The 19,338-nt window shown below is 39.3% G+C and overlaps 1 protein-coding gene across 2 annotated transcripts; it reads right to left on the bottom strand.

Annotated features, from left to right (window-relative positions):
- Nucleotides 1–1,038: 1,038 nt before the first annotated feature.
- Nucleotides 1,039–18,330, bottom strand: usp48 (ubiquitin specific peptidase 48). 2 transcript variants are annotated; one of them, XM_047583879.1, is made up of 28 exons: nt 18,251–18,330; nt 17,613–17,750; nt 16,465–16,585; nt 16,201–16,342; nt 15,502–15,629; nt 15,118–15,242; nt 14,116–14,224; nt 13,769–13,902; nt 13,063–13,148; nt 12,774–12,953; nt 11,673–11,810; nt 11,426–11,575; nt 10,969–11,169; nt 9,670–9,781; nt 9,434–9,576; nt 8,862–8,936; nt 8,638–8,762; nt 8,183–8,305; nt 7,148–7,209; nt 6,936–7,046; nt 5,642–5,772; nt 4,874–4,980; nt 4,690–4,797; nt 3,641–3,874; nt 3,414–3,539; nt 2,336–2,384; nt 2,196–2,222; nt 1,039–1,741 (listed from the first exon to the last, which is right to left on the bottom strand). In XM_047583879.1, the coding sequence occupies exons 2-28, from the start codon at nt 17,744–17,746 to the stop codon at nt 1,719–1,721; spliced, it is 3,204 nt and encodes a 1,067-aa protein (XP_047439835.1). In that variant the 5' UTR covers nt 17,747–17,750; nt 18,251–18,330; the 3' UTR covers nt 1,039–1,718. The 2 variants fall into 2 exon arrangements, with proteins under 2 accessions (XP_047439835.1, XP_047439834.1); XM_047583878.1 differs by lacking the exon at nt 18,251–18,330 and having other exon boundaries at nt 17,613–18,243.
- Nucleotides 18,331–19,338: the final 1,008 nt, after the last annotated feature.

The following is a 19,338-nucleotide window of genomic DNA, read 5'->3' as shown; positions in this document are numbered from 1 at the left end:
ACCTGAGCTAGTGAAATCACACAAACACAGTTAGCGTCCTCATGCGTGCTCTTACTTTGAAAACAACAACTTCCGGTTGAAAAAATGTGAAAAACCGGGCGATTTTATTTTAACTTTAGAAACAAAATGAAAATACTGTTTTTTTTAAGTTCCGTTTTTCCATTCTCGATCCTGATAAAGAAAAAATGCCTAGAAATTTTTGAATTTAAAAATGAAAATCAAAGAACTGCTCATTTTGTTTTTTCATATCCTTTTTTTTAACTGAAAATCCATTGACAAAAACATACACCACATATTATAACTTGTAATTCAGTTTTACCTCTAAATAATCGCTGTTTGTGTTTACTAATAGTCATCTATTAAAGGGGTCAAATTACTGTACATTATGGGATTTTTTGGAATTATTGATCATACAAAGGGTGATATTATCAAAAAATATGATAATTATCGTGTGTAAAGAAACTTTTTTTAAACATAAAAATGTTCCAATTTTGTCAGAAGTATTAAGTTAGTATACTTTCAAGTACACTACAAGTACATGGTCTATACTTATACTCAAGTATACTTGATAAAATCTTAGACAGGAAACCCCTTCACTTTCATTATTTTAATGTCCTAAAAAGTATAATATTCTTGATCTAGATCGCTATAAAATCTTTATGGATGTCTGTCTCATCTTCAGAGTTTTAAATGCCCTTGTCCCCCCATGAATTCATCCAGAGAAAAACCACTAAAGGACAAAGAACGAGAGGTCTAACTAGAGGTGACTGTAATGTCTTTACCGAGGCGTAAAACTACATTTTCTAAATATACTAAATATATGTGGACTTCAAGGACCCAGATATCTTGATATTTCAGTGTAGCTGTGTTTCTTTTTTCAGTTTCTATTCCACTGTCTGAATAAACTATGGAGATAAAGTGAAACTAGAACATATTGGTATGTAGGTGCGTCATAAGGTTTCATGGGAATGAAATAATTCTCAGGCCACCGAGTTACTTAACAAGTAAACATTACCAAATTTAAGCATGTGAGGAGAGTGCTTTGAAAATAACTTTATTGTCCATTAGAAATAACAGTGAAAAGAACAGGATATATTACTGCTTGCTTTCCGTTTCTCACTTCCAACGTACGAGTTGTGCACTGCTGAAACCTGCAGAAATCCGCCTCAATACATACTTTGTAGTTATGGATCTCTAAATGCCACAAGGAGTATATGGATATAGATTTGCTGTAGAGGTAATAAATGTTCAAACATTTAAGAGCAGTTATACTTGTAATACTTAACACTTACTCGTGCATTCCTCTTTTAACGAACCTGAAAGCTCTTTCGAGTTGAGAACACGACCTTCCACATAATGAAAGAACGTCGCCTTGAATTCATCTTCTGCCATAATTTAAAAACAAAGTTGCTTTCTCGAAGTCTAGCGTCAGAGTACAACAAATCCTTTTTAGCTACTTCACCTTGTTTCTATTAGTCAGGCTGAAGCAGAACCACAGAGTCCTTCAGAACAATTAGAAACTTTAAATATCAAAGCCAGCTAACCTTATGTAGAGAAAAACAGCCGCTTTGGAACATAGTCACAGTTTTATCAAAGAAAGGCTACTCAAAAAATAAAATAAAGCACTTATTTATATATGGACACTTGACAAATAGAACTTTTTTTTTCTTTTTATCTGTCATCCATCCAATTCAAGCATAACTACAGGACAGTTTTCCTCAATGCCCAAGAAGCCCCGTGCCTGAAAAGAGACAGAAAAGAGCAGATTAAATTAGAGTAGATTAACGACACTTTCCATAATACAGTTCACAAAACTATGTTTTAACAATAAAATGCTAAAAGTGGAGTGTCGATCAGTTTCCTACAGCTCTGAACCTTCTCTGATCATGCCGATAGTTCAGGTAGTTACTTATCACAGTAGTAGTTAGTTAGTGGTTATCTGGATCAGAATCAGCTTTATTGGCCAAGTATGAATGTACATACAAGGAATTTGACACTTAAATAAGCGTAAAAATAAAAGCGTAAAAAATAGGAAAAACCTAAAATTAGACTGAATTCAGAATAAAGAATGTAAAGAAAAATAAAAAGGGCAAAAGAAGATATCTAAAATTATTAGTTATCATAAAGAGCTTCTAATTACCAGATGTAGAAAATAAATAAATGACAACAAATGCCAGAAAAAAAAGGATGCTCACCTTTGAAACCTTCTTCAGGCATTCTCACTGTGGAAGAAGTAGATCATTCCATATAAGAAAGGCCTTTTTCTGTTTTGTTTGTTTGTTTTAAAATCAAAGTCTGTGTGTCACGCTGTAGTAAAAAGGTGAGAATGACTTACCCTGGTAGGCATCATCCATCGCAGAATAATCTGCTATTGGTTCATCAGCCTGTAAAGAAACAAAGAAATACGAGGTTTGGATCAAATGGATCTATGTTTCTACCCGGCTGGTCTTAGGTAGATAGGTCCTTCCATATGAGCTTATACTAAAGGTTTCTTCCTGTTAAATCACTTTCAGTCTGCTCTGGTGGTGTCTTGGTGGAAGTGTCTTCAGAGAACTTGTATTGTTATTGACGCTATATAAATAAAATTGCAACGGTGTCACTGTGAGATGTGGTGAAGATGGAAAGGTCAGAAAAATGAAGCGGCAGAATAAGAAAAAAAAGGTGGCGTGTTGGTGTGTTTACGTTTTTTTTTTTTTAGAGTGACCAAACGTCCCCAATTTTGGGGGACAGTCCTGTTTTGTATGACCTGTCCCCGAAAATGTCCCCAATTTTATCTTTTTATGAATGACAAAAAAAATGTTGCACGCAGACGACAGTTACTACGGTAGCTGGTCGCGCTGCTATTGACGTTACAGACATAGATTGATTGATTGATTGATAGTAGTTTAAATATGTTTAAATATGAATAAATATGTCAAAATAAATTAAACCATAATTGTCTCTGTTTCTTCATTTCATCTAACATTTTTTTTATCTCCAAGCTGTAAATGTCCACGTTATTATGAGTCGTACCTCCTCAGTCTGTCTCGCTCTGTAGGAACTCCACCCAAACACTAGATGGCGCTGTGTCATTTCTTACCAGTTAGTGGGTTAATGTCTTTCATCAATGGCGACTGGAACTTCTCAGTGAAGTCTTACAAACATCTGTATTTCCAAACCTCCTCAGTGAACTTTACTGATTCGTTATTGATCCAAAAGAATCCAATCACAGCTCTTGCGCTCTGCGCCAACTCAACGCCTGGAAGTTTGCTGATGTGTTGCCATGACAACCACTCTAACAAGTCCTGCCCACGCAGCATCAGGCCATATTAGGTTTCTGGCTAAAAACACATCCCTAGCTATCCCCTAACCATAACCCAGCTTTAGTATTTCTGTGTAAAACATGCGCCACGAAGAATTTAAAGTCGTGTTACCTTTAGACAGATGATGCTCTCTGGAATGACACCCAGACTGCCCAGCGTGGCCGAGTCGTCTGTCAGACTTTTCCCATCGATGGAGAGGTTCTGGTCGAATGGAGCCACGGAGAAGGCGTGCATAATCTGCAAAGTCAGACGCAGCAAAGTTAGTGTCCTGGTGGTGAACTTTCCCCCCCACTTTCCTGACCTGCAGCTCTGCGCTGAGCAAACCATGAATCCCTCACTTGTATTTTCAGCTCCTTTAGCGTCTGATTGGCTGAAACAATGAGTGCTTTCTCTCCCCGGAGTTTTCTGTGCCGGGTGCTTCTCCGGATTCCACCCAGCTTGGTCACATTGGTCGAAGGAGGAGGAGGAGGAGGAGGAGGAGGAGGTGCAGCAGGTGCAGCAGCAGCAGCAGCAGCAGCTCCCGATGCCGCACTGTTGTCACTCAACTTTAGTCGCTTCGCACCATCCTGGGACTGAAGGAAAGCACGTGATCATTAGCTGCGGATGATGGCTTTATTTATTTATTTATTTTACAGTTAAACACCACAAAAGTGCAAACAAGAATGATCGGATATAAAGACTTTCTGACTGTACTGCTACTTCTGTTTAGGTCGACTCCGTTCCTGTTCACCTTATACGCTCAGAGTCACTTATAGAAGTTTTCTGATGACTCTACAGTTGTAAGGTATATAAATACTGGACGGGAGGACGAGGATGAAGGACTGGAAGGAATCACACCTGCTGCTTAATGTGGACAAGACCAAAAGAGGAAGGGAACAGCTGAGCTCCTTCAATCACCATCCAGGGCCTGGAGGTGGAAGTAGTGGACCACTACAAGTACCTGACAATAACAACAGGCTGGACTGGAGGGACAACAGTGATGCTGTGGATAAGAAGGACCTGAGTAGACTCTACTTTCTGAGGGAGCTCAGTATGTGCAGTGAATCACTGGAGTCTTTAAACCAGTCTGTTGTAGCGGGTGCCCTGTTCTTTGCTGTGGTTTGTTGGGGGAGTAGAACCAGCAAAAAGACGTCAGTGGGATCAACAAACTGATCCAGGAGGCTGGATCTATCTATCTACTGCTGGTATCGTCTATGGGACAGTGCTCAGTTTTTGTACAGCTGTAGTGACACAGCTACAAAAACAAATGAAGAAAACAATGTGTTGTTGTCAATGAGTGTCATACTGTATTAATACTGTAGAGAGCAGCAGAGCATCTGTATTTGACTCTAAATGAACCCTGAGATGAGTTAAAGTCTGTTAGATGGTTTAATACTGGAGCAGTTACCTGATTGAAGTCTGGATCTTTCTCTCCGTCCACCTTTGGGTGCTCTTCCCGTTCTTCCTCTGCCTCAGAGCTGCTGGCGTTCATCTCTGGAGCCGCCTCCTTGATCATCTATGCAAAGAACAACATGTTAATTATTCTTCATTTACCTACAATCTGTTGTTCTATTTAGTTTTTCTCTGCGTACCCGCTGGTCTTCGACGACTTTGCGGATGTAAACGGTGGCTTGGGTGTACTCTCTGAGATCCCTCTGCTGCTGGAAGAGGAAGCTCTCTCTGCACTCCCAACAAAGATCTGAGCAAACGGACAAAAAAAACTGCTTTAGGTGGATAAACATTTGGTGCAAGAATGTGTTTAATTAAATATATAATCAGTCAACCAATCAAACTATTACTTATATACAGCACTTTTCCTACCAAAGAAGCAACCATGAGGGGCGCCGCTCCAAAGGTCGCCCCGACCCGAGCAGAGAGGCGGGTCCCACACTTAGGTGCAGAACGTCCAACCACCCAGGCCGAAGGGACATAAGGGACCTAAGGGACGGCGCCCCCCATCGGCAAACAGGAGGAGCCCCAAGCGTGGAAGGCCCCCACACCGACTATATTATTGAAAACCACCAGTTTTATGTACAGTCTTATCCTAAGTCCACTTTTAATTCTTCGCAGCTAATGGCTGTCAATGACATCACCAAAGAACAGGCGTTTAGGTCTTTACTGCTTCAGACTGTGTTTGTTTGTGGGTCTTTCTCGTCTTTCTGAGCCTTAGTTTTAAAACCTACCTCTAGACCTTCTTTAAAGTTGCATGTAAACACCCAAAACTGAAGCTGTTAGTGCTACATTCATTATATAACTTGAATATGTTTTGGATAAAATGAGAAACATATACGAACCCAAGTGTAATTTATGGTATATATCAATAAAAAACAAGAGAAACCATCCTTCGGTCACACTCCTACCGGGTTGAGTGGTGTACTGGGGGGTGGAGCCACTTTGTGTGGTCTGTACGAAGCAGTGGATGGAGATGGCCTGGTCCACAATGAAGAGTCTGCTGATAACGTCCCATTCATTGGGCCAGAGCAGAGCTATACTGTGCAAGACAAACGGCACAACATGAGATCCCAGCAGTGTCCACAAGACTCATTCAATAAATATTAAATCTGCCCAGATATTAGTAACAGCTGCACATCTTTGACTTGACCATAGTACAGTTGTTACTGCACTGAGTTTGATTTGTCGAATACTTTGGATCTGTGTAAAAGGAAGCAGTTTAGGGTCATGTTTTGGCTCCCTGCAACATTCAGCCATTAAAAATAATATTTTTTTCCAATAAGAATACATTCATTCATTCATTCATTCATTCATTCATTCATTCATCAATGGGGACGGCTGTCATTGACTGAGAGGCGAGGTACACCATGGACCAATGAATAAAGATGGGAATTGTTATGGTTTTATCCAATACCGGTGCCAAACAAACCAAAAACGGTGCCTTTTTAGTTTTTAAGGCATTTTGTTGACAGAATATTAATGTAAATACTATAAATACAATTAAGAAATAAATTAACCAATATAATTTACAACAAAGCATCATAATTATCATAATTTAAGCAGTGCCGTTGGGTTTTCCAGGCTATCAAAGACGCTACATGTCTCCGCTTTTAAAAGTGCATCGCCAAATGTTCAATTAAATTCCAGGTGTTACCTCCCTTGCACTTTCCTTTCCACTTATTGCAGGTACTCGAGTGGAGTCCAAGCAGGTGAAAAACCGATGTCATGTCACATGTAGCGTCGGCCAGTAACAGAGCTAATTAGAAATTCAGTGGCACCGAAATCTGTGTTGCTTTACGATCTGTTTATTACCGTTTGTTGGTTGCTATATCGGTACCCATTCCTACCAATGAACCCAACAAACATGTCTTTAGATGGTTGGAAGAAAACGGAGAAAACCCACGCAGACACAGGGAGAACATGCAACATGGAAACTCAACTGATGTGAACAAACTGCTGCACAAATGTTAAAACCTGTGAGATTTTGAAGCAATTACGACACCTGGCGAGTGTGGTATTTTCAGGGTTTTTGAATTTCTAGTAACAATTCCACACTGTTCCAGTGATCAAGTTCAAATGGGTGTAAACTAAATGCTGCATTCTTTAAGCAGTTAAATGACTTCATGAACTACCTACATAGTCTTGCATTCAACACCACAAGCAGACGGACATAACTGCACGTTGAAAAGAAGCAGAACTCACTGTTGTGCATCTCCACTGATCAGTGAGTCGTAGGTGAACATGAAGCCTCCATGTGGACAGAGCAGCAGAGTGTTGCCCACGTTCGACACCGGAGAGGATTTTGTTGGCCTCCTGTCACATACACGGGACAAAAACAGAATTATTTGACCTCAAATTAAAGGTTTTTACCTGCAATCAAACTAATACACATTTTTTTACTGTAACAAACGTACCTGATGAACTTTCTCCACTCCTCCACGAAAAACAGAGGGACTATGTAAAGTACATCTGTGTCCTGGGGGACGAGCCAGAAACATAGAAATTTGTTGTTATGTGGAATCATTGAAACATTTTATATTAAAGCATAGTTTGGGCCAATCAGTCAGTTCGGAGAACAATCTTATACATGACAAGATGTGTTTTTGAACAGTTGTTTAAACCATAGACTGTATAAATATGGACAACGTGTCTCCTCTTCCATGCATCAACCAAACTGAGGCTCTAGAGGAAACAAATAATAAATATCTACGGTATAAATATCTTACGCATTTTACCGGAGACCCTGTGCACCCATGCAGCCCATACATTACCCCTCCACCAAAAGCGTTACATATTCTTTAAGTTCAATAAATGTGTATCGGCCATCTGTATTGGCCATCATCCAATCGGTATCGGCCCGGAAAAAAATCATATTGGTCATTTTTGTCATCACATATGATAGAGGGAGAAAAAGAAATTTTGGCTCCAAATATCAGCTCAGAAAACTGGTAGCTTGTATCAGCAATCAGTATCGGCCAGAAAAAAATCCATATCGGTCTCTAATGTACACGGTAAGGTGACGAAAACACTATATAAAAATACAAGACCTTTTACCAAAAATACCACTTTTACGCCTGGAGGAAAAAAGTGAAAGTTTGCGAGTTGAAGAACAGCATCATCAGGTTATATGAGTGGATGGTGCTCTTCAGAAAATAGATGACATCAGGAGGAATAAAGGTACTGGAGTAGCCATCCCAAAGAAATAATCCAATAGATCGTAGCCACAAGTTCTTCTCATGTTAAACAATGTGAAGGCATCGCTACCAAAAACTGTATCTAGCATATTTTCTTCTGACCCACTGGGAATGTGACGAATGAAATAAAAGCTACAGTAGATCTCTCCTGTAAGTTAAAGTAAGAACCCTCACGATTAATGTTCAGTTTCAGTAACATTAACGACGTAGAAATGTTACAGGATCGACAGGTCGGTGCATCTCTTCTGCGTTTACCTGAGGCCACTTTGTGAGCGTTGGCCGGTTCTTCTCATGGAAGAGGTTGAGCAGCTGGTTCTTCTGGTCGAGCGCCATCATCTTACTGACGGCCTCGTTGTCCTTTTCCTCCTGCTCTAATGTCTGAACACGCAAGAAAGAAAAGCTTTAAATTCACAACAAAATAAATGGCACATCTTCCTACTTCTGTAACCCATTACTGCTTAAAGCTCTCATTCATTACTCAACAATAACTATTAGTTTGGTTAGTTTGACACTGAGGACAAACAAACATGAAACAGGGCAAACTTTATTAAGCTGCTACTACAAACTAGTCCATCTCATGTCACTAAAACCATTTGTACCAAGAAAAATCTACACTGTGCACAATTCCACTTTTATAATTTTCAAAATAATTTAATCTAGTGTGTAAACAGTTGTGTTGCAGCCCTAAAATGGTATGTGAGTCCATTCACCAGGCACTGCTGACAGGGTTCTTTGTTTTGGGTAAATTCAGGAGCTTTGGGGAAGTATTCCCTCAGCTTGGTCCAAACTTCAGAGGACACCAGTTTCCGTTCGGTCTCCAGAATACTCAGACCCCCTAGAGAAGGAACGCACAAATTATAATTGCATTGACGACAACTTGTACAGTGTCATTGATGAAGGTTTTTTGCAAATGTTACTCCAGACGCTGAAATACCGTGACTGCAGACAATGTCTTCATTGAATGTCTTCATCTCGTCTTCGGTTCCCTCCGACAGCTCTGAGCAGAATTCTACAATCACACAATTTACCAAATATGTTCATGTTCACAACTCAATGCAAGCTGTTGAATCTAACACCAACGTAAAAGGGACAACAGACTACACTTATTAAAGCGGGGCAGGAGGCGAATCAATTACTCTCCCACTTTAGGCGTGAGTGCAACACTGTCCGTGCGTATGCGTCCATGAATGTTGAAATTAGATTAATAAGGTGTTTTTACGCGTTTACTAACATATATTTTTGTTACCGTTATGCTTAAATGTTTTGGTGGACAGCTGAAATGACTAAAGGTGTCCAAAAATATGTGGATCACGAGATCATGAGCACAAATTAACATGATTAAAGTCACTTCAATCGGTGCTTAATGGGATTGTTTCCAATCTACAATCAGAGAGTGAAAAGCAGCAAATGTCTTCACAATATTTTGCCTTAGAAATAAAATGAATTATCTACACAGTCGTCATGATTTACCAGTAAGAGAAAGAAAGTGAAAACCGGTCGTGTTACCTTTGTTGTTGTTGGTGTGTGGTCCCTGTCCGTTGGTCTGGCCGTTGCTGTGTTTGGTTTCGTGTTCGTCCTCCTCCAGCTGTTCCAGCGCCAGCTGCCTCCAGCTACGCAGAGACGCTTTGCCCACCCAGTAACCCTCACCACTAAAAACAATACATACACACACACATACACAAATAGTTAAAATATCAAACGAATTCACAGCATCACAATCCATCAATCTTCAGGTCGTTTACCTGAATGTGCGTTTGACAAGGTTAGTAACTTCCTTGTAGTCTTCATTTAGCTGGTTCTTTAGGCGCAACACTCTGCATCGCTGGCCGACACACTCTCTACATAGAGAGGAGCCTAAATAACAACAAACACAAAAAAAGAACAATGTGATATTAGGGGAAGTGCTTTCACTTCAAGGCAACTAAACCATGGACTGTATGTAAACATGGACAACACAGCCCCAGTTCCTCTCATTGGCCAAACTGACCCGACCACAATGTTTACATTTTCTTGTATATAATTTTTACTTTCTTTTTTTTTTTTACTTAAGGGTGTTTTTTCTATTTCATACGTGTTATTTAAACGTCCACGTATTTATGTGTGTGACCTTTTAGGCTGAGTCTCTGCAAAATTATGCAGAGAAAAATTATGTTCTTATAATGACAATAAAGTCTCCTGAATCTTCAGACTCACTCATGTTTTCCTTTAATTAATACTACACTCGACCTCCATGTTGGATTATACACTGTACTTAATATTATTTTTTTTTTATAACTCCTATAGTTGTGGCATGGACTCCTCCATCTGCAGGTTTGTTTTACATTTGTTTCATTTTTTTTTGTATTATATTTTTTTACTTTTTGTCTGTATGAAGGTGCTATACGAATAAATAAAGTTTGATTTGATTTAAGGAGTGGCTGCTTTGCAACTGGTCGTCATAAGGATCCTGTTTCTATGGTGTAAAATAATGAACTAAAATGAAATTTATCCAAAAAGCTGACACTTGAACATACTTAAAATTATATTAACCACTTAAAATTACAGAAACCATATTTATTTGACGTGTATTTTAGTGTTTTGGTTTGGCCCAAGTCTCATCCACTAACATGGAAGGGGGCGGAGCTTATGAGCTATACTGCAGACAGCCACCAGGGGGAGCTCTACTCACTTTAACTTCACTTTAGAGGAGCTGATTTATATTTATACAGTCTGTGATCTCAACTAATGAGGTTCATAATTCATCAGCAAATGATTAACTGAAGTCTTTGACTAATAGTGCAAACATGACCCACGACTGAACATGTAAATATTATAAAAATCCTCATATTAATAACGGTGGCAGAGGTCGAGCAGCTTGACTTTTTTAATGGGTTGGATGAATATGCAAGTATCAAATCACCCTCACAGAATGAAACCAGGTTTAAATACACAGTCCCTTTCATGCAAACATAATTCCACTGGTCTGTGTTTCTTTTAAGAACTAAACAGATCATTGTGACGGATGAGTGAGTGGAAGTGAAGGAAGCAGAGGTCCGACTAACCGTTAAGTCTCGGCCCTCCACCGTAGCGCTCGTACAGGAGTCCTGCCGCTTGCAGGGAAACCCTCTTGGACTCCGCCACCTTATCCGGGTGCAGTTTGCCATGGGAGCACAGGAAGAGGGAGTTGTCGATTTCTTTCGTGGCGGTGGAGTCGTCCAGCCATTTCTTCAGCCACTCCAGGGGGATAAACTCGTAGTCTTCGCCTGTGTGGTGGGAAAAGGACACACAAGCACATCAAAAAATAAAAAGACAGAACCACAGTTTGTTTAAATGAAAACAATTAAATATCAGCAACATCATATCTGCATTTGGGAGCCGTTGTAAGACACAACTCTTTGACTGACCATTTATTTACACTGTCTGCAATTTAATCATATTCTAAAGTGAAAGTCACAATAAAAATGCAAACTCTCTGTTAATATAAGTAGACTATGGGTGATAAGGAATCTTTTTACCGACCGTCTCTTGCGGGTAAAAGCTCGTAGAGCTCCTTCACCTCTTCATGCTTGGCCTTGCCCTTATCCACGCTCTGTTTTCTCATGCTGGCCATCTCACTACACCACTCCTCAAATTTATGATTGTCTTGGTCAACCAGCCTCTGGAGAAAGGCTGGAAGGAAAGACAGGAAGAGAAACACCATTATTATATGAGGTATAAATAAATAAATCTTTGTTTTTAATCATAAAAATGAATGATTGTCACTCACATGGCACCTCAACAATGGTCCTGGAGGGATCTGAACTCTCGTCTTCTTGGATCTTATACACCAGCATGTAGGCGTTTCTGGAGCAGTGGAAACCTTTGCTGCACTTCGGCTTTCGCGACTGAGATTTCACCGTCTCAGCTACGGAAAACAAAAAAAGAACCAAGCGGCAAACGTGAGAACAAAGAGCTTTACTACTTAACAGGCTGTTGAATTTAATTATTTATTTTTCACCAAAGCACCATCGGTATCACTGCACATTTTCAATATGAGACTCCAGGTGATAGAAGATCAAAATAAGTTAAACTGGTTAAAAATGCATTTTTAATACCAAAGCACGTTATTCTAAATCAGCTCCAGGAGAAAGGTAGAGGGGTAATGGGATAAAGAGGGTAAAAAAAAGGATATTAGACCTTGTTCTGACGCATGAGAGAATTAACCAATAATCCAAATATGTGATTTCTTTGTCTATTAAGTTACTAAACTTGACAGCTGTTATTTTTAATGACGTTTTAATGTTCATGTTGTTACATGGTAACAGGGAATAAATGTCTAATTATAATCTATGCTGCTGTTATTTATATAACTGTTACATATTCACCTTCTTTCCTCCTATGTTTTTACAATGTTACACTGTTAATAGGGTCTAATTAACTTTTATTATTACGAATTGGAAATATGTTTGCAGGTTTCAGACAACGTGGTGCTTGTGTTAGTTTTCCTATTGCTCCTAAAAACCTCCAGAGAAATCGTCTCCAGACGTAACGTGAACTAACTTAACTTTATAGACACTAGCTGGCGAAGTGTTTGCTATACATACGTTTTATTCTGTGAAGCTTTACTTAATATTATATATATTTGTCCATATAAAGCCACGTCTCGTGAGTATTCTTGTAGATGAACTGCCCATGCTGCTGCTATTTGTCTTTAAATATCTCCATATCCATGTTATTACAGTAAATTAAAGACAGACTGATACAAAATGCATGATTTTAGTTGATGTGCAGACGTTCATATAGTGTATAAACAGTTTTTAGTAGGTGGGATAGCATCATAATTATGGGCTTTTATTAAGACAGTGTCTAATAGTTTAACATCACTCACCAATGTCCTCCTCAGTACCAAGATGCAGCTTCTTTCCTTCCATCTTCTCAATTTCCTCGTCGTTGAACTTGTACCAGTCTCCGGTGCGAGCGTCCTTCACGTGGGCGATGTAGTGGCCGGAGTAGGCGCTGATTCCTCGATGGATCAGCACCGCACTCAGTTCATAGACGCACTTCTGGTCTGGAGGAAACAATCAGTCCAAGCGCACACAAACGTTAGGTCAGGATGTCGTAAACAAAAACAAGGTCACTCGCTCGTGTGGTTGATAAGTGATTCATACTGTTAATACCGTGTTTTCCTTCCAGAAAAGGTCCCATGTCGAGCTGTTCTGGGAAACTGATAAAAGTGTTGAGCTTCTTCTTGTGGCCGGTTTGTCTGGAGGAAACAACACAGTTCAGTAAAGACTCTGTTCTTTAATCAAAAAGAGCAACTTTTAACTGTCAAGTAAATATGTAGACTTTTATTAATTATAATTTTTATTATTAATTACTTTTAATATTAAGTTTATTAATTATTTGCAGGGTTGCGACACATCTGAAATGTCCATACTTTTTCCAGACCCTAATTTCCACACTTTTCTGTAAAAAATAAAATAAAATAAAATAAATGGCACTTGAGTAAATAGTTGTGCATCATGTAAATAAATTATGGAATTAACTGTTTGTTTTCATTATTCTGAATATATATGCGGTTTCTTTTAACCAAATCATTTCTACAAGACTATAGCTGGTCTTTGACTGTATGTGTATTTGACTGACTTTTTAACAAGTAACTAAATTATCTGAATACCTATCTGATGTTTCAGAATGCCAGTGAGGTCAAGACTATATTATAAATTATAGTTATAACTTGAATGAGTCAGTCTTGGAAATACGAATATTTTTCCATATTTTTCCAGACCTGGAAATGTATAAAACTCAGTACTTTTCCATGTTTGTGTAGGGATCCTGTATTTGTGGAGGTGGAATATTTGTCAGTGTGGAGGAATGTCTGACCTGTCGAAGACAAAGCGCATGAGCTGCAGGTTGAGGGTCGGAGGGAGGCTGTGCAATCTGATTCTTCGAGTGGCGTTCTGTTTACTCTGACAGCTCTCACAGAAGTAGCGGTTCTCCCCGTCCAGCTTCTCCTCCTGCAAGCAACGATTTAATGTTCATGCCAATTATTTACCTACGTTTATTTAATACACCGTGGTAATTCCTGATTAGTAGTTTGGTTCTTCTCTATAGTCACAAACAATTTTGCGACGTGTTTTTTATTTCTCACACAAATTAAAAAAAAACTCAACATCGCACACACACCGTTCACAGTTAGGATTTCAGCCTTGGTAGAGAATAAACGTTACCTTCAGGAACTCCGTGACGCACTCTGTGAGGTTCTTGTGGCCCTGGATGTTCAGCTCCAGCTCGTAGAATCGGGACGGCAGCGCAGACGAGCGGCCGCATTGGTTGCACCTGGTGTAAAAAAAGCCAAACACAAAAATATAAGAAGACACATTTGTGCTGACTTCACGCCTGGCGCAAAGTTATTTTGCCAGTGTAACAATTTTCCAACAAGTGCAATGACACTTCTAAAGATGTGCAAGTCTGTTTAATGAGTGTTTCTAAATCAGCCATAGGTGTGCATGTTGCTCCAAGGGGAAATGACTTTTGTTACAGCAGCTTGTGTTTTTTTTACTGTCAGCAAAAAGGTATCATCAGGTATCAGCATCCTGATACTGCCCGTACCTGCAGCCCACACACTGTCACTGTCCCACTCCCACTAGCAGAGTGCATGCAGCTGGAAAATGCAAAATGCTTGCACTCTACCTCTTTTTACCCGTTTATTTTGTTTATGCATGAGAAGAAGAAATTGGTATCGTCCCTAAAAAATCCATATCAGTCTATTTCTAAATATAATTGCAATATAAATATATTGCATAAAAAGACATTTTGTGCATCTGCAACAGATACTGGTGAATATTGTTGTCACAGAAAGAATCTCATAGTAGAGAAGCATGAGTCGGTATTTTTCACAATAAAAAGATAAAGTAACAGTAACCTACAAAACTGCACAAGGATAAAACTTTAATGAGGAATTATAAATAGGGGAATTCATTAATATATTCATAAATGATAGCAAAGCTAGCTGGTGCTAGACAAATCTATGAGACTGGTGGTGTTACGATAACCCAAGACATTACATGTTAGTCATTCAAATAAGTTGTAATTCAACACTATTTCTTCTAATTGTATATGGACAGCGGTGACAGAATGCCCTAAAACATCCTCCTGGAGTTAACAAAATACAAATCTTTTCTCAATTAAAGACCAAAAAAGATTCGGGTGTGAGTGCTGAGTGGCCTTACACAGTAACGTAAGAGAACTGTCCACAGAACTGGTGCTGGATGACGTTCTGCAGGTTGGGGTTCTTCTGCTTGGACAGAGTATCCTCCAGCAAAGTCAGAAAAAGCTTCGAGAACTCCTGGGCATCCTAGAAATAAAATATACGACTTCAGTGTTCTGCAGAGAAACCGAGTTCTGCCGTATTAAAAACCTAATAAACAAGCTGACATTCAAAGTTTCTGTTTCTTCTGTGTCATCCTGAAACAAACTCTGGATCTTTGATGTTCAAATCTCATAGTGAGCAAAACCCAAGTGAAATAACTGTTCAAACTTTCAAACTGTGAAGCCAACTCTGTGTTTCTAAGGTTAAGTTATGATGATTTCCACTGATTAATGTCTGGATTTACCTGTTGCTGCCCCGTGTCCAGGCCAAGTGCTTTGACCAGACCTGAAGGGTCAATGTACTTTCTGTTGCTGTTCTGCAGGAGAGCGAACAGGTACTGCAGATGTTCGCAGATGGACTCGGGCTCGTAATCTGAAAAAGACAGAGATGTATATTTGAGAGGACGGTTTGTGAATGGGTTAATTATTGACAACACCAGAGGGGACTTTTTTTTTTTTGCCAAATCAAACTCAAATTGTCCAGTTTATCTGAGCAGCATATGAAATTGGCAACAAGGCCACGGGTCACTATTACTGCTTCCAACAGCGAAGCAATTGTTGCCCTTATTCCTTTGTTTGTGAAGTGGTTTAATAAAAAATGTAAAAATCTGACATGAATAGATTTCTTTGGGTGTCTATCCAGGCCAAAGTCGTGCGTTGGTCTATTTGAGACACGAGTTTGTATGGTCCTTGTTGAAATTGGACAAAATGTTGCTTTGTTCCTAATTAGACAAACAAGTAAAGAATTTGATGAATTCTGGATTTGACTTTTGCCAGAAAAATTTATCTTGATATTTTCCAAGCACCAGTGAAAGCCTGAATGTTACTGGTTTTAGGTGGAAGGTGTGCGCACAACAAAATGAGAATATCTGACACAACATGGCTAAAAAGAGACGACTTAACCAGGAAACAATTGCCCCCGAATATTCAGTTTTCGGTTATACCAGACTCAATGTTGTGGTCATGTGCTCGGGAATTGTTGCATTGATAGAGGCTCCGGCGCAGCTCCAGGTTGTGGAACCACACTTGCAGGAATGTGTTGACGTAACACGTCGCACCGAGGTTGGTCAGGCCAACAAATGTGTTCTAGAGGTGGAGAGAAGACACAGACAGGATGAGCTGCATCTAGGATACTCCACCATCCCTGGACTTATGACGGCTTCTATAGGCAGCCTGGTTACAAACAAAGCGGCTGATTAAATAAATACCTTGTCTCGACGCTCTGAATTTGGGTCGTCGATATTGTGGAAAGCATTTTCATCGATCTCCCCGAGCCACGCTTGTTCGCCTATACCCACAAGACAGTTGGGATTTCCTTTGCAGTTCCTCCTGGAAAGGAAAATCATAATCATTGGCCTTAGTGATACATTTCATGCTTTGAATTAATTGCTCGCAAAACTAAATCAGAATGAGACTTTTTTAATGCTGCAAACTAGGCACACTCCAAAATAAGCTCTTTTTTGTGCAGTTTGGGGTTAAAGCACAACTTACAGATCAATGTTTTCACAGTGTGGCTGCAGCAACAAGAGATCAGAACCCTTCATCTTTCATAAATACTACATAGAGCAGCATGAATGTGTATAGAAGAGCACGGAAACAACACAGACTTTGATTCTGATCAGGTTCCAATAGAGGAGCTGACCTCCGAGCCCCTATATTTACTTCTGCTTCTTCCTTTAGTGATAACTTGGAGGCACTTTGCATAAAAAAAAAGATAACGCTGCAAACTAAGCACACTCCAAAATAACCTCTTTCATGCAGTTTGGAGGTTACAACACAACATACAGATTAATATTTCTACAGTGCGGCTGCAGAAACAAGAGATCAAGGTCAGAAAAAAAACTTTATGTTTCCCTGAGGAGCAATTACAACACGAGTCTGTGAGGGACACTGCCAAGGAGCGGATCTTAGTGACCTTTCTTTCACAACAAGTATGAATCTAAATCAGCTGTACTGATATAAGTATGTGTGCACATACAGTCACTTTGCTCACTTGAAGGCGTATAGGAGAAAAGGCACAACACAGCATCCATGAAAGGAGATGACCCCCGATCCCCCCAAATTCACTTCTGCTGTGCCGATTGTTCTTAACGATAACTTAGAAGCACTGTGCATAAAAAATAGTTAATACTGTTCTGCATGCTACAAACTAGGCACACTCCATAATAAACGCTTTCGTGCAGTTTGGGGTTTACAGACACAACATACAGATCAATGTTTTCCACAGTGTGGCTGCAGAAACAAGACATGAGCCTCTGATGGACACCCCCCAAATTTACTTCTGCTACGCTGGTTGTGATTAGCGATAACTTAGAGGGACTGTGCATTTAAAAAAAAAAACAAGTTAATACCGTACCTGCAGGCTCCTCTCTTGCAGGCCGGGAGGTTGATGCGATATGCCAGCTCGATATGCTCCTGTCTGATGTCTTCTGGTTTCACCGTTTCGACCCAACGCCAAGCCGCTTTGTCCAGCTGTATGCGGGGCGCCATGTCCCTACAATGTAACGCCAACCACAGTCAAATACACGAGTCACAAATAAATATAAAAAAAAAGAAAAAGGAAACAAGCAATATAGCCGGCTAGCAGGAGCTAAGTGAGATGGCAGCCTCCCGTTAATAGCAATGTGGCGCTACTTAGCCTAGCCGGCTAGCATTAGCATTGCAGTGCTCCCACTACCTCGCTGACTTTAAAAGTGCGCGTTTGACACGGCATCGTAAAAATACACCGACTAATGAAATCCGATAAGTCGCGATAGGCAGTATTTGAAATGTAGAGGTTAAGAAGTAAGAGTTACACTCGCGCTAATGCTAGCTGGCTAGCTCAACGTTTCCCCCCCTCCTTGTACTTTCTGTTTAAGCTGTCACTAACGTAACGAATTTATTGTGTTGAGGCCAAATATTTTCGAGCCTTTCATGCGTGCGGCTGCTTCACCCAAAAATCTTTATGTATTTTCACATTTTATTCACGGTTTATTTTAGATTTAGCGCCCTTACGTCAGTTTTTTAAATAAATTATTTCTCCGCTCAAAACCAACACGACGTCAACATGTGACGTCAGCGACGTCGCTTTGTTGTGACGGGAAGTAGGAAGTAGGAAGAGACACACACACACAGACACAGACACATAAACAGACACATTAACACACACACACATATAGACACACACAGACACATTAACACACTGGACACACACACACATATATGCACACAGACACTTTTAAAGACAGGTCTTCTCAATAAGATGAAATTTAACTTGTGGTTTAATTTGTAACATGCACAGTTATACGTAGTACAGTACATAGTTAAATGTGTTTTAGTACCTGGAGCCTGTATTAAAAAAACTAAACAAAAATAACACACAGTACATGTGGTTAGATATATAAGTACAGATGTATAACTGAGAAATAAAATATGACAGAAATAAAACAGCTGTACAATAAATCTTTCTGTAACGGATAAAGAATTATTCATGTTAATGCACATTATTGCACCTTATTATATTATATTTTATTAATATAAAGACATTCTATATATTATTTACATATTTATATATATGTTTATATTTCTATGTATATTTTTTTATATTTACTTCCATTTCTATTTCTTATACATTTGTTCATAAGCTAATTTTTACATCTTTTGCTTTATACTATTTCACTTCATTCTTCTCAATTTTAACTTTTGTTTTACTTGTTTTTTTAATTGTGGTTCTCAAAAGTGTTTTTTTTGTTTGTTTGTTTTGTTTTATGTGCAATATAGCTACCATGACCAAGCAGTTTCCCTTGTGGATCAATAGCGTCTGTTTAACTCTAAGGTCGTCTCAGCAGCCAGACTCCCACAGTGACCGGACAGATTATAATTATTACACTGGCCAATGAACTGCAGCTCAGCATGTTCATTTCCCTTAATTGTTGTTATCAGCATATAATTGCTGACTAACTTTGGAGTTAATATCCAGTGATGCAACTCACAAATCTTGCCATGTATAAACATTAAATCGATTACAAAGGCTAATGATGTTATTGAATAAGATAATCTGGCATATAATTGGCTTAGCTGTGTCATTAACACCCTACCTCTGA

Source organism: Mugil cephalus, chromosome 4 (genome assembly GCF_022458985.1).
Source record: "Mugil cephalus isolate CIBA_MC_2020 chromosome 4, CIBA_Mcephalus_1.1, whole genome shotgun sequence".
Lineage (NCBI taxonomy): Eukaryota > Metazoa > Chordata > Actinopteri > Mugiliformes > Mugilidae > Mugil > Mugil cephalus.
Note: the sequence above shows the minus strand (reverse complement) of the source record. Positions and strands in the feature narration are given on the sequence as shown.

What these genes read in the sequence shown, in the direction of transcription:
- usp48 (XM_047583879.1), bottom strand. Translation starts at nt 17,746, where the DNA reads ATGGCGCCCCGCATACAGCTGGACAAAGCGGCTTGGCGTTGGGTCGAA. An exon ending in GAGTGGAGAAAGTTCATCAG is followed by an intron (nt 7,047 to 7,147) that starts GTACGTTTGTTA and finishes TGTATGTGACAG; the next exon opens with GAGGCCAACAAAATCCTCTC. An exon ending in CCAGTACACCACTCAACCCG is followed by an intron (nt 4,981 to 5,641) that starts GTAGGAGTGTGA and finishes CCGTTTGCTCAG; the next exon opens with ATCTTTGTTGGGAGTGCAGA.